This window comes from Nilaparvata lugens, chromosome 3, assembly GCF_014356525.2.
Source record: "Nilaparvata lugens isolate BPH chromosome 3, ASM1435652v1, whole genome shotgun sequence".
In the NCBI taxonomy this organism is placed as follows: domain Eukaryota; kingdom Metazoa; phylum Arthropoda; class Insecta; order Hemiptera; family Delphacidae; genus Nilaparvata; species Nilaparvata lugens.
The window spans coordinates 63,633,302-63,648,682 of record NC_052506.1 but is presented as its reverse complement, the minus strand read 5'-3'; the positions used below and the strand labels follow the sequence as shown (position 1 = coordinate 63,648,682).

Below are 15,381 nucleotides of genomic sequence, written 5' to 3'. Positions count from 1 at the left end.
GGAAGATAACCCAATGGAATCATAGATCCATGAAATCATATTATGATTGGACGTTCTCTCAGGCCCAGCGCACACGGTGAACCAGTACACGGTAACCAGTTGGACGCGCTACTGGTTTGTAACTGTAGTTGCAAAACAGTCACATCGTGTGTGCTGAGCCATTTAGTCAATTATTAGTCCAGTCACTATATACATTGGTGCATGCAATTAATATTGTAGTTCTGATTCTTCAATATATTATTTGGGTACATAAGAGAAGTCCAGAACCAATTTCTTCATGCAAAATTCCCTTGTGCTAGATACAAGTTGGCCCAAAAACCTCGTGTTTTCGGCTCCTTTTCTAGTTTTCAGCTATTTCTGCCAAATCTCGTGATTGGACAGAAAAATTTGCTTCTGCCTTTTTTCATATTATGAAATTCTGAATAAGATGAGATCATTCGGAACTGTCTATCTCCAATGTGTACTGAGTTATGACTTTTCAAAAATGAGTGAAATTTGAAGGAAAAATCAATTTTGATGAATTTCAGTTTTTGATCAACAATATCTTCCGATTGTTACCATTTAGATATATAATTCAAAATCCCTCTGATCGTATTTTTGTGCTCTACAATCGGAGATCAGGTATAGCGCTCCATCTCATTTAGATTTCCAGGTACACCTCACAACAATGCTCCTTGTATTGTGAAAAACACCTAATTTTCAGCTTCAACCATCATCACCAACTATATTGTCCTTACATTGATATTTCGCACAATGACATAAGTTCATAAAGTTATGAGAATCACCCGTTAGAGCACTTCATTTCAATATTTCCTAGTGAAGAGGCGCACTTAAGGACACCTCAAGGATCAACACTTCTAACTTTTGACACAATGCTCAGATTCAATCGTACTACACTTCATTCTTCTCGGCTCGTCAAGGCGGTCCAGAATCATGCATCATGAGTGAAATTCGGTCAAAGAATAAAAAATTTATCGTTGAGTGTACTTATGCCCATATTCCATTACCCAGAAAATGGCCAATATTTCTTTATAGTCCAGTCACTATAGATCAAAATCACTTTGGGCGTATTTTTGTGCTCTACAATCTGAGATCAGGGAGCGCTCTATCTCAATTAGATTTCCAGGTACACCTGACAACAATGATCCTTGTATTGTGAAAAACACCTAATTTCCAGCTTCAACCATCATCTCCAACTACATTGTCTTCACTTTGATATTTCGCACAATGACATAAGTTCATGGAATTATGTTCTATGAGAATCACCCGTTAGAGCACTTCATTTCAGTATTTCCTAGTGAAGAGGCGCGCTTAAGGACACCTCAAGGATCAACATTTCAAACACTTAAAACTTTTGACACAATGCTCAGGTTTCATCGTACTACACTTCATTCTTCTCGGCTCGTCAAGGTGTCCAGAATCATGCATCATAAGTTAAATTCGGTCAAGAAATGAAAAATTTATTGTTGAGTGTACTTAGCCCATATTCCATTACACAAAAAATGGCCAATTTCTATATTCATAGCTGCATGTCTTGAGAAATACTTCTGATAAAATTTCCAAATAAAGTGAGGATGATGAAACTGTCCCCTTCTACTCACTGTAATGAATAATACTCTCTATTCCAATACAATTCGAAAGTTACAGAAGATTTTAAAAATTGCGATTCCAGTTTTCACATTTTTCTTGTGATTTTACTGTTGATCAAGAATTTCTAAAATGAAATGGAAATGAAATTAAATGAAAATACTCTCTATTAGGCGGAGTTAGACTGAGTCTGAAATCGAGTAAAATGAGTAAAACGAGTCTCAATCATCATAGAAACTCACGATTGATTCCGAATTGTAGATAAATTCATCCTCCACGAGCTCAGCTGCCTAAAATCCATCTTGGATCACTCTGGCATATCATAGAAGTGCCAAAACCGTTAATAAAAGAAAAATATCTACAATTTCCGGATGTTTTTCAACAATCAAATCTCACTTTACGAACATATTTTCTATGAATCGTTCACAGCAAATGAAAGAGAAAATATATTGTACATTTCAGGAACAAGTAATGATTTTTATAATAAGGGGTTACCGAGATACATAGCTTTGAGTATAGAAATTTTTGTGTAATGGAATATGGGCTTAAGTACACTCAACAATAAAGTTCCCATTTTTGACTGAATTTGACTTATGATGCATGATTTTGGACCGCCTTGACGAGCCGATTAGAATGAAGTGTAGTAGTATGGAATCTGAGCATTGTGTCGAAAGTTATAAGTGTTTGAAATTTTGATCCTTTAGGATCCTTAAGCGCGCCTCTCCTCTAGGAAATACTGAAATGAAGTGCATCTAACGGGTGATTCTCATAGAACATAATCTCATAAACGTATGTCATTGTGCGAAGTATGAATGTAAGGACAATGTAGTTGAAGCTGAAATTTAGGTGTTTTTCACAATACAAGGAGCATTGTTATCAGGTGTACCTGCAAATCTATATGAGATAGAGCGCTCTACCTGATCTCAGATTGTAGAGCACAAAAATACGCTTAGAGGGATTTTGAATTTCACATCTAAATGGTAACAATCGGAAGATATTGTTGATCAAAAACTAAAATCCATCAAAATTGATTTTTTCTCCAAATTGCACTCATTTTAAAAAAATCATAACTCAGTACTCATCAAAGATAGAGAGTTCCGAATTATCTCGTTTTATTCAGAATTTTATAATCTAAAACCAAGGGGGAGGAAATTTTTCAGTCCGATTACGAGATTGGCAGAAATAGCTGGAAACTGGAAATTCTGCATGAAAAAATTGGTTCTGGACTTCTCTTATGTACCCAAATAATATATGAAAAAATCAGAACTACAATATAAATTGCAAGCACATCCCCTTTTTATGTCTACCTATATTGACTGGACTATAGGTTTTTATGAATTTGAATGGAATTATTTTGGAGGGTTATCATTGGCTGAGACTTGATTGTCATTGACAGTGATACTAAGTCAAATTAGTGAGGGTGATGCGAAGCTGAATTATTTTCTTTCTTAAAGGCATTTTCCGAGCAATGAATTCAAAAATAGTCGGTGATGATATTTTCAAGAATTTCGAGCTTCGTGTTGAACATTCAACTAACTCAAATTACTATGAAGAAACTCAAATATCTATGCTCTTCTAAGAAAACTATCTGCCACACAAATTGGCTGGTCCTGCCAAAACTGGCAGATTGCAGCTGCTGCCCTTCTCTCAACTTGTTTATAAGTTATCTGAGTCATGGTGTGGTGGGGGGGGGGGTTTGCGGTGAAACAACGAGCCTCGGGGGATTGAGTGATGGTGGTGGGGGTCGGGGGAGTATCCGCGAGGAAGTTGTGGCGGTGCCGAGGGTGGTGGATGGTGGCTGCCACATTAACGGTTAACGTAATTAATTGAATAGACTGTGAGGCTGCAGCTTACTGCTTGCTGTTCTTTGTGTATTGACGGCAGCGACGGACTCAGATTGAAAGTTAACTGATTGGAAAGCAGAGGAAGCCAGTGCGCTGACTCGATTAGCGCAACTCTGTCGATACTTCGGTTTGCTATTAATAAAATTAGTAAGTGAGTGAGTAAGAGCGGCCAAGGGATAGCTGAGTAACTGTACTTACATTTCGGTTCAATCACGACCTTCGTTTGAAGCACCCTATCCTGAAATCGTTATCAGAGTCCCCTTCTAACTTGCCTTCCCCCCCACAATTTGTGTACGGACAGTAACTGACAAGAGTAAGTATTCTGATGAATTGGATCGCCAATATCAATACTTCAATATTTGCCTGAGAATTGATTGATATTTTCTTTCTCTTCCAGGCATATTTCTCATCACTTTCATACTTTTATCTCTATAAGTTTCCTATCGCAGATTATTATGAAAATATTCACTTATTAACTATACTTTACTAATACTTTCAAACTCAATTATTTTGTTCATCCTAATAGGAAGTTTCAAGCATTAAAGGTTTCTTACAAACCTTTTTAATCTATTAATTCATTCATAATATAAATTGAATTTTTCATCTAACGCATCTCCCTCATAAGTTAATTCAACTCATTTGTGAATAGAGATTAATGGGAAATTGATGTCAACAAGAATAGCTTATGATTGAACGGAATTTTCATCAGCTTCTAAGTTATGTGCTCTTTTCAACTAAACATTTTTTCTCAAACGTAGTAATAACAGAATTCGTCCTCTCTACCATATGATACTGGATACGATCATACTACAACTCTTTTAGTTTATCAAGTCAATAATTTAATAAAATACATTGCCGGTCAACCGAGAAGACACAAGACAAACATTCATTCTCATAAAAGATCCTTGGAAATACATCTATTCTGATTATAAATGACCAGCATTCTCGGCTGTCATATATTATGCAGAGAGCAGACCAACAATATAAAATTAGATGTGACTGGTAACACACTCAACATTTCAAAATTGAATTACTTTGTCACCTATCTGGAAGTGAGCTCCGAATGCTCCAGCAAACTTCTAGGCACCTTTGTCGTTCTAATTGATATTCTCTCTCTCCCGCTCTTGCCAACCCTTCCGTGACATAATAATCCGTATCCCGTGACGTCACAGGCAACGCCCGCATATGAATGTTGTCATTATTACGCTTTTCAATTAGCGAACTGCGTCATTCATCAAACGCCGCATTGCCTGATACGATTATACTTCACTGTGATACTCTGTACTCTGTATTGCACTGTAACTGTACTCACGACTCGTTGTAGTGTATCGAAATTTAAGCTTTCATAGAGGGATAGGAGAAATTACACAACATGATTGGGATCACACTGTAGTTTTTCTCTCATGCAATCATCAAGTTTCATAGAATGCTCATGTTTTTTTGCAAAATACTCACAGTAAAGTACCTCTCATGAAATATAATGACTATCAGTATTCATTATATCAAATCCAGAATGGAATTGGAAAAGCAATTTTATTAATAGGTCGAATCATTATCACATTATTTCATTGAAAATATATTCAAATTATCCTATGGAGAATCATTTTATCTCATTTATCTACCACTTTTAATCTCGAACCTGATCCTGAATTCTATCTTTCATACACATTCATCATCAATTGATATCTCTTTCTCAACGTTTCAGAAGTTGAAGGTTCTCGTTACATGAGTTCTGTTTTTTTCTGAAATTGGTCTTTCGATCTCCCGAAAAATCTGTATGAAAATAAACCAAATATGAGTTGAGATGATAAATTATTCTAGACCACTCTGCTTATATAAGCAACTTGATTCAAATAAAAACAATATAAAAACTTCCAGTATCCTCTTATTAGAATGACCTATGGTCGAATCTAGTCGTTGAAATATTTTAAAGTTTTTAATAATAGGGTACTAAAAGTTTTTTATATTGTTTCTATTATTCTAGACATATCTGATTATTCTAATTATGTGACAAGAATCACTTCATGAAATAAGTAGAGAGTCTTCATCATGAGATGTAATACAATAAGCACATTCTTGTATTCCAAACAAGAATTTAAACCACACATGATGTCTCTATATGAATGAGGTAATGTTTTGTAAGCTTGAAAGGGAGATTCACCCCTGTATCAATTCAAAAGGACACTACTGGAGAGGAAAACAAATATACAGTGAATAATATTGGCAGTCGCAGAAACGATAAGGTCGGAGGGATAAAGAGGCAATTGATTAACAAGGTGGGTCGGTCGGTCGATTGGAAGCCAGTAGGTAACAAATTATTCGGCCGCTTGTTTCTGTGCCACGATGAAAGCCAGGTTTGCAGGAGCACTCTGTTAGCTTGTCGGCGTGTGTGTGTGTGTGTGTGCGCGCCCAGTAAAGAGCCAAAAGAGAGATATGTGGCAGTGTGCAGAAAGGAGCCGTAGGGAATGAAGAGGTAGAAATGAAGTCACAATGTTGCCGGGTTCAGCAACTAGCATGTAACCTCTCAGTGTAACACTTGCTGTCCGGACCCCCAGCACTTGCAGCGGCCACAACAGCACCGAAATGAGAAAAGGGTAACACCCGGAAAGGGTGAAATATGTTGTACACTGAAACGGTTGGCTCTTGCGAGTCCGGTTCACTTGTTACGTGGCAATTCGATTCTCTCTAAGTGTCCGTGTAAATCACTGCAACCGCCCCGGGTCTCCCCAGGTAATAAGTATCCCCCGGGAGCGCAAGACAAAGAACAAAGAGTCCACTTTCAGCTACAAAATACCCTTGCTCTCTCGTTCCCCATTATTCGCCTTCTGTTTCCACTCTACCTTCATCTTCCACCTCATCATCATAACTCCAAACAGTATATGATGATGTTGTGCCGTCTACGTCCAATAATCTCACAAAATCAAAGCTTCATTCCACCTCAGTAATATAGATGAGACAATATTTATTTATCAGTTGTCTGTGATCATCATTTCATAATAAAATTATTCTCATATCGCAATTCCACTGACAATGAACATTGAAATTGGATAATTTGTAGAGAAATGAAACAGTTTTTCCTCATATATTATGTATTTGTCAATTCAATATTATCCAATTCATTATATTATCAATAATGATGTAAATTGGATACATCAATTATGATGCAATGATGAATTGGGATATTTGTGGAATATGGGATTTCTGAAATACAGTGATGTGAGTTCCTTTGCTTATTGATGATTCATGAATCGAAGTTGAAAATTGAAGTTTCTCGATCAATAGGCAAATTTTTCACAAACTACATCAGTGAATAGGACACATTTTAAACCATCCCTTGCAATTTCTTTATTGAATTTTTATCTTTCCATATGCCTCATGTCTACACAGAAGTTCTATCACCATGGAAGAAATATTCTATATATAGTTGTTATCAGCGAGGGTGGAAATATTGTCATCAATGTTGTGAACCATGAATGGGGTTGAGCGATCCCAGGATTGACATAAAATGATAGCTGTGATAGTTGATGAATTATTACCGGTGTAGTTTGAAGAGAAGGTGAGAAAATGACCTCTGTAGGCCTACTAAAGAACATCATTTAAATCTGATCACACTCCCATTCAGATTATTGTATAAATCAATGATAATGTCTTCTGTTGAACTCGACTTGTCACATTCATGAGGAGCTATTATAACGATGAAGTTAAGTGATACAATATTCAGTCGAGTGGCAGCTGCTCTCACCTATAGTTTGTGCTCGGCAAATTGTTGCCAACAGCGGCGTTGAGAGTGCCAGCTCCCTTCAGAAAGTGTCTGCTACTTTAGAGGATCGCAAGAGGTCAAGGGGTTGGATTACTTTTTTCGGGATCGCCTTTAGAAGAGAGTGAATGGAGTACTGATGTGTAGCGTGTCTTTATTCGAGCCTACAAGTTGTACATTAGGACTGTTTGGAAGTGTTGTCGCGCTAAAACACTCAGAAAAGTAGGACGTGTAAAAATTCTTAAAGACTGAGAGATGGGAACGGGATAAGGGCAAAAACGCTATTTTCCACTGATGAAAACTGTAAAAAATGCGATCTTTTCGAAATCACACTCAAAAATATAAAGTGATCTTCTACATAGAATGTGATAGTTTAAATAAAAATGTGATATTTTTGAGATCTCAGTACTTAGCTAGTAACTATTACTTCCAAGGAGCGTGGAGTTTATGAAGAGTTTCTTGGATGAAGATGAGTGTATCAATTATTCAATTGTCAGTATCAATTTGAATAGTCTATTTTTGGGAAATATCTCTCAACTTGTAATATTAATTCATTGAAAATAATAATTCTTATTACTTTGGACATAAACTGGAACTGAATTCAGATATTCAATTCCTAATCTGATGCGAAGTGCTATACTGTATCAAAACTTGATCATCAGTTTCATGGAGTAGAAAGTGACAGTCAATGAGGATACAGTATTCAATTGGGAATGTAGCAAATCAAATACTGAGCTGGAATCGTGATACAATCAGTTTTAAAACAAGCGTTGATCGATTGGAAATGCTGTCTGAGCGTACAGCTCGCACCGAGTGAAGAGCCATTCAATCACGACATAGCCTATACAATCAATTCACACATTTCAATTAACCTGCATCATAGTTATTGACCTTTGGTTCTCGAGGGCGTTCAATTTTGACGCCTAGAGGTGTTGACAGTTGAATCTCACTGGATATAGTCTATATGGGGACACACTAGTTCATAAAAAAACATTGATGAAAATGTTCTGTGAGATCACTATTCTCAAATATCAGTGATCCCTTTTTTCGAACCTCGTCCGTTTCAATAAAAAGTATACAAAATTCAATAACCGATAAATTAATTCACTGGTCAACAAGATTGTTGAATCTCAACAAGACTGTTCTGGATACATCCTTGAGTGAATGGCATAATCAAAATTTAAATCGTATACGATGCAATATCCTATTCTGAAAATATTTGTTGGAAATTTCAAGACATGTAGTGGGAGAAAGTTGATATTTTGAAGAGTACAATACATGATAATATCATGTTAATAATATATATTACTAGCAGGGCACCTGTGCTTCGCTACGGGAATTGAAAGATAAAATTATTTTTGTGAAACATTTATAATCTAAATCCAACCAAAATTGTTATAATCGTTTTTGAGATTACGCCACAACTTGGCATAAAAATAATTGAGTCAAATCATTCGAATAATTAATTAATGTGTTGGAAGTGCTCTGTAGAAGAGTAGTCCAATTGCAGCGAATTTTGTGGAATATTGGGCGGGGCTTGAGAGTCGACCTCGACTTTATCCATTGGTAATTAATATTTCCCGTTGACAGTTATCTAATTGGCAGTGATAATGTTATTTTTGTTTTTGCTTGATGCAATTGAACATTGAATTCAAATTAAGTTGATTCAGAATTTGATGACTCTGGAAGCATATCCATGGATCTCTTGCTTATTCTGGAGTTTTTGTCATAGCTTGTCGCTTTCTTTTCGTTTCACTTATCCAAAAGTGTAAAAGCAGCCAATCCACTGATTCTTTCTTCCCTGGAAGTCCATTCATACATAAGAGTTCATTAATGATAGTTAGTATAACATAATAATTGTGGCTGATTTCTCATGTCCTGAACTGTATTATAATAAATATTAAAGTGGGATCATTTTAATGTGAATTTTCATAAATCTGAATAGAGTATATTCAATCACTTTGATTATTGACTACCATTATTATGATTACTTTTTTTGATCTCAGCTTGAAACCAAAAGCTTAGGGATGAAAATTTGGATGTAAACTGACATATAACTCAATTTAATTTCTCTCTAAATTTACAACTTTAGTATTTACTTGTGATCTATCAATGTCAATAGGTTTGTCTTGTACCATGCAATGACATCATGAAAGGAAATAGGACCAGCTAATGGAATATAATGTTTTTTTCGATTTAGTTTTTAGCTGATTTTGAAACATGATAATATCAGGCCTGGTAGCACAAAAGCCTGTTCAATCAGGATTAAATTCCATGAGAATTAATCAGAGCAAGGAGTTTTTTTTCAATAGAAGGCTTCTCTGATTGGTTCTCGTGGTATTTAGTTCAGATTATGAATGAACAGACAGTGCAACTGGCTCTCTCAAGGCTATAGCTGTGTACCAACATAGAGCAACTTAATATGAACTAATACAATAGAAGCTGAAGAAATTAGTCGCATTTTTATCACATTCGACTACCATATGTTTGGAGAGACCGATTTTAAATTTCTTTTACTATCATCCGGTCACTTTCTGAATCTATACTTCCAGATGTTCCATGAATACTGCATTGTTTTAAAATAAGGTCGCCTACCTTAACACAACTACAGCTATTATAATCTTTTTCATTTGCTCACACTCTCTTACGTTTCCAACAGACTATGGAAAAGTTTTTCCTAATCAGCTGCTACTTGAGGGACCAATAATCCTTTCTCAAGGAACTTCAGCGAATTTTCCCAGAGTTGAGACCTGTTCCGAAATAATGTTTTTTGTTGCAAATCCACTATATTCTTGATTTAATCAAAATCGTTAAAGCCGTTTTCGAGATCCGTCCGACATACATAGCCTACATATCCACAAACACACATATTCAAACAGAAATTGCTTTCCCAGCATAAATGACTTCAATGATTATGATTTCATTCAAGGAGAGATTATTTCACATAATAATAATAGCTGGCATCAAAAGCAAAAATGTCAAACATGTTTGAAATTGAAACAGTATCGATCATCAACATTATTATCTTCATCTGATCTAAAGTAAACAGATTATAGTAAGATTCACATCAATTTGTCAGCATTGTTTGAATGGTGAGCATTGATGCTATTAATGAGGAATACTGACAGTCAACGAACTGTTATGCGTATTCTCCAATATTTTTTATCAAAAACTACCTTCTACTTTCTTTGGTAAAACAATCAATGTTTCAGAATAATTGATTCATGAAAAAAGCGCCTTACTTCTATGGAAGATAAGTTCACAAGTAAAAGCAACAAGAGCTATTTGCCCGTTTTAATGAATAACCCCTTTCTTTCGCCCAAGTTGAATTTCGGCCGAATTTCTTCATTCTATGCAAACAGATTCCATAACGGACACTTCTGAAGTTTAAAAAATACCCTCCATTTATCATACTGAATTATTAAAATTTCATCGAAATTGTTCAAGTAGTTTTCGCGATCTGTCATGTATATCCGACAAAATTAGTCTTGATGAAATAGCATCAATTGATAGAAGCAATTCCCGTCATAAAAGTTTGTTTTATGAAAAATAAAAATTATCTATACTCCCAAGAATAGCTCTGATAGAAGCAGCAGTGCCCAATCAATATGTTCTCGATAAATGCATTTTAATTAGTCTAAGTAGATGTCTTGTTGCCAACCTAATGAAGTCATCTCAACTTAATGCCAACCTGACAAAATTATTAATTTAGTTGCCAGTTAACAACTGTTTCGAAGAGGTAGGCCTACTCTCTCTAGATTATAGTTTCTATAGTAACATATGATAAATGGATAATTCAATATTATATTTAGGAGATTAGGAGAATAAGAATACACATGCTAAAAGACGAACTTTAAACCCTTAAAAACCACCCTTAGAGTTGAGATATCGCCAAAATATTTCTTAGTGAGCACCTAGGATGTATAAGGAAGCTACATTCCAAGTTTTGTTGCAATCCATCCAGTAGTTTTCCAGAAGTCGTAATCAGTGAGTGAGTGAGTCAGTGAGATAAGAATTTTATAAGTATAGAAGATATAGGATGTAGGATTGCATTAATAGAAATTTTTTAATAGAATTATTGTACTTACATAACACATGTACGTTTATTTCTCCGACAGCTGGCTCGCCGACTCCGTTGCTGGCAGTGCAAACGTACAACCCAGCCTGATGTCTGGTAGCTTGGTCGATCGAGATGGAAAATCCTTCCACAGTTTTATCTCCAGATGGCAACACATTATTCTGTAAATGAACGAGGGGGAACAAACTATCATCTCGAGTGATTTCGGATACAAAAATTATGCCTCTATCGAGATTGCCATTGCACGATCAACTAATGTGCACTTATCACTTTATCAATAATGAATTTAAATTGGATGCAAAAATCACATGTGCTCTAGTGATAATATCCAGTATGATCATTATTGTTAAATTCAGTATGATTATTGTGATATCAAGTATGGTAAAGTTATTGTGTTATCCATTCAAAATATGATTTCATCCAGTATAATTATCCAATTCATAATAACGTAATTGTCTTCTAAAAATGTTTGGTGAATTTCTACAGTGGATTGTGTTCAGAAGGCCTACATCACCAATAGGCACGTAAGTAATAAATGCAATAACATGATATGCTTGAAACAATTTCTTCCATAGACAATAACTAATATTATCGAACACAATGAGTCAATAAAATGTTCATTCCCCACAGTCTGTTGTTGTGGGCAATAACCTCAAGTCATTGACTGATAATATCCCTCTTTGCTCTCCACGCCGAACTGTCGTTCAATTTCAGCCGGTAAAAATCGCTCATCAAAAAGCCATCTCCCCACTGTCTGCTGTAGACAGACCGCTGGCTGAGCTCACGTTCGATTGGAAAATTGTTAATATGCATGACTTAGCAAATATCCATTCGCGGTATACTTCACGCGACGCTTTTTTCTAACACAATACGTATCGGTTAATATTCATGGGAGATGGAAAATTTGCATATTAATTGCACAAGGCGTGAGGATAGAATCCACTCCTGAATCACACGTTGCATGGTAGAGGTGTTGCAGGGTCTCGAAAAACACGTTCGATTCGGTGGGAGAATAGGAGTGAAAAACGACGAGAGGAAACTCTAGAAATAGGAAACAAGGTAGTTTGATGATTGTTTCACTACAACTTTGAAAGTCTTCTTGGAGACAGCGGAGTCATATGGAATTTTATTGTTCTGATACTGACTGATCTTAGTGTTTTTGTGTTTGTTTTGACTTACTTTAGTGTTAAAAAATTGACGAAGTCCATGTATTCATGTGAATGTTTTATGACCAATAAAATTCCATTCTATTCTATAATCCTTTCTCAAGGAACTTCAGCTAATTCTCCCAGATTTCAGACCTGTTCCGAAATAATGTTTTTTGTTGCAAATCCACTATATTCTTGATTTAATCAAAATCGTTAGAGCCGTTTTCGAGATCCGTCCGACATACATAGCCTACATATCCACAAACACACATATTCAAACAGAAATTGCTTTCCCAGTATAAATGACTTCAATGATTATGATTTCATTCAAGGAGAGAATATTTCACATAATAATAATAGCTGGCATCAAAAGCAAAAATGTCAAACATGTTTGAAATTGAAACAGTATCGATCATCAACATTATTATCTTCATCTGATCTAAAGTAACCAGATTATAGTAAGATTCACATCAATTTCTCAGAATTGTTTGAATGGTGAGCATTGATGCTATTAATGAGGAATACTGACAGTCAACGAACTGTTATGCATATTCTCCAATATTTTTATCGAAAGCTACCTTCATCTACCTATTTTCTTTGGTTAAACAATCAATGTTTCAGAATAATTGATTCATGAAAAAGCGCCTTACTTCTATGGAAGATATGTTCACATTGGTAAAAGCAACAAGAGCTATTTGGCCGTTTCAATGAATAACCCCTTTCTTTCGCCCAAGTTGAATTTCGGCCGAATTTCTTCATTCTATGCAAACAGATTCCACAACGGACACTTCTGAAGTTTAAAAAATACCCTCCATTTATCATACTGAATTATTAAAATTTCATCGAAATTGTTCAAGTAGTTTTCGCGATCTGTCATGTATATCCGACAAAATTAGTCTTGATAGAATAGGATCAATTGATAGAAGCAATTCCCGTCATAAACGTTTGTTTTATGAAAAATAAAAATTATCTATACTCCCAAGAATAGATCTGATAGAAGCAGCAGTGCCCAATCAATATGTTCTCGATAAATGCATTTTAATTAGTTCTTCAACTTGTTGCCAACCTAATGAAGTCATCTCAACTTAATGCCAACCTGACAAAATTATTAATTTAGTTGCCAGTTAACAACTGTTTCGAAGAGGTAGGCCTACTCTCTCTAGATTATAGTTCTATAGTAACATTTATGATATATGGACATTTCAATATTATATTTAAGAGATTAGGAGAATAAGAATACACATGCTAAAAGACGAACTTTAAACCCTTAAAAACCACCCCTTAGAGTTGAGATATCGCCAAAATATTTCTTAGTGAGCACTTAGGATGTATAAGGAAGCTACATTCCAAGTTTTGTTACAATCCATCCAGTAGTTTTCCAGAAATCGTGATCAGTGAGTGAGTGAGTCAGTGAGATAAGAATTTTATAAGTATAGAAGATATAGGATGTAGGATTGCATTAATAGAATTTTTTTTAATAGATTTATTGTACTTACATAACACATGTACGTTTATTTCTCCGACAGCTGGCTCGCCGACTCCGTTGCTGGCAGTGCAAACGTACAACCCAGCCTGATGTCTGGTAGCTTGGTCGATCGAGATGGAAAATCCTTCCACAGTTTTATCTCCAGATGGCAACACATTATTCTGTAAATAAACGAGGAGGAACAAACTATCATCTTGAGTGATTTCGGATACAAAAATTATGCCTCTATCGAGATTGCCATTGCACGATCAACTAATGTGCACTTATCACTTTATCAATAATGAATTTAAATTGGATGCAAAAATCACATGTGCTCTAGTGATATCCAGTATGATCATTATTGTTAAATTCAGTATGATTATTGTGATATCAAGTATGGTAAAGTTATTGTGTTATCCAGTCAAAATATGATTTCATCCAATATAATTATTCAATTCAGAATAACGTAATTGTCTTCTAAAAATGTTTGGTGAATTTCTACAGTGGATTGTGTTCAGTAGGCCTACATCACCAATAGGCACTCTCAAAGTAATAAATGCAATAACATGATATGCTTGAAACAATTTCTTCCATAGACAATAACTAATATTATCGAACACAATGAGTCAATAAAATGTTCATTCCCCACAGTCTGTTGTAGTGGGCAATAACCTCAAGTCATTGACTCATAATATCCCTCTTTGCTCTCCACGCCGAACTGTCGTTTAATTTCAGCCGGTAAAAATCGCTCATCAAAAAGCCATCTCCCCACTGTCTGCTGTAGACAGACCGCTGGCTGAGCTCACGTTCGATTGGAAAATTGTTAATATGCATGACTTAGCAAATATCCATTCGCGGTATACTTCACGCGACGCTTTTTTCTAACACAATACGTATCGGTTAATATTCATGGGAGATGGAAAATTTGCATATTAATTGCACAAGGCGTGAGGATAGAATTCACTCCTGAATCACACGTTGCATGGTAGAGGTGTTGCAGGGTCTCGAAAAACACGTTCGATTCGGTGGGAAAATAGGGGTGAAAAACGACGAGAGGAAACTCTAGAAATAGGAAACAAGGTAGTTTGATGATTGTTTCACTACAACTTTGAAAGTCTTCTTGGAGACAGCGGAGTCATATGGAATTTTGATTCAGAATTGGAGGAAAAATAGTCAAGTGCTGATAACCGAATGTCAAATAATTCCAATGTCAAATTAATATTTATTTGGATAGACTATTTTTATGAATCAGGTGTGATTGAGTTGGAGAAGGGAGAAAAAGTGACAAATGAAGATGGTTGAGGAGAGAACAGCAAGATAAAGAAGGAAGTAAACGAGTAACATGATAGGAGAGATTAATAATTCAATTGAAAGTGAGGATCACAGGAAGTGAGAGGAGACGGAAGAGTTCGATGGAATGGATAATGGATAGGAAACACAAAAAGAAAAGGAATAAGGGAGGATACGTACAAGAAATCATGAATAAAGAGATACAAATAATT

General features: G+C 35.6%; 1 protein-coding gene across 2 annotated transcripts in view; it reads right to left on the bottom strand.

The window, feature by feature from the left end:
* Positions 1-15,381, bottom strand: part of LOC120350533 (limbic system-associated membrane protein-like) — a 330,692-nt gene that overhangs the window by 26,866 nt on the left and 288,445 nt on the right. For both annotated transcript variants that reach the window (XM_039424313.1, XM_039424312.1), the window contains exon 5: positions 13,911-14,061. In XM_039424313.1, the coding sequence (XP_039280247.1) occupies positions 13,911-14,061 (151 nt within the window). The remainder of the gene's footprint in view (positions 1-13,910; positions 14,062-15,381) is intronic.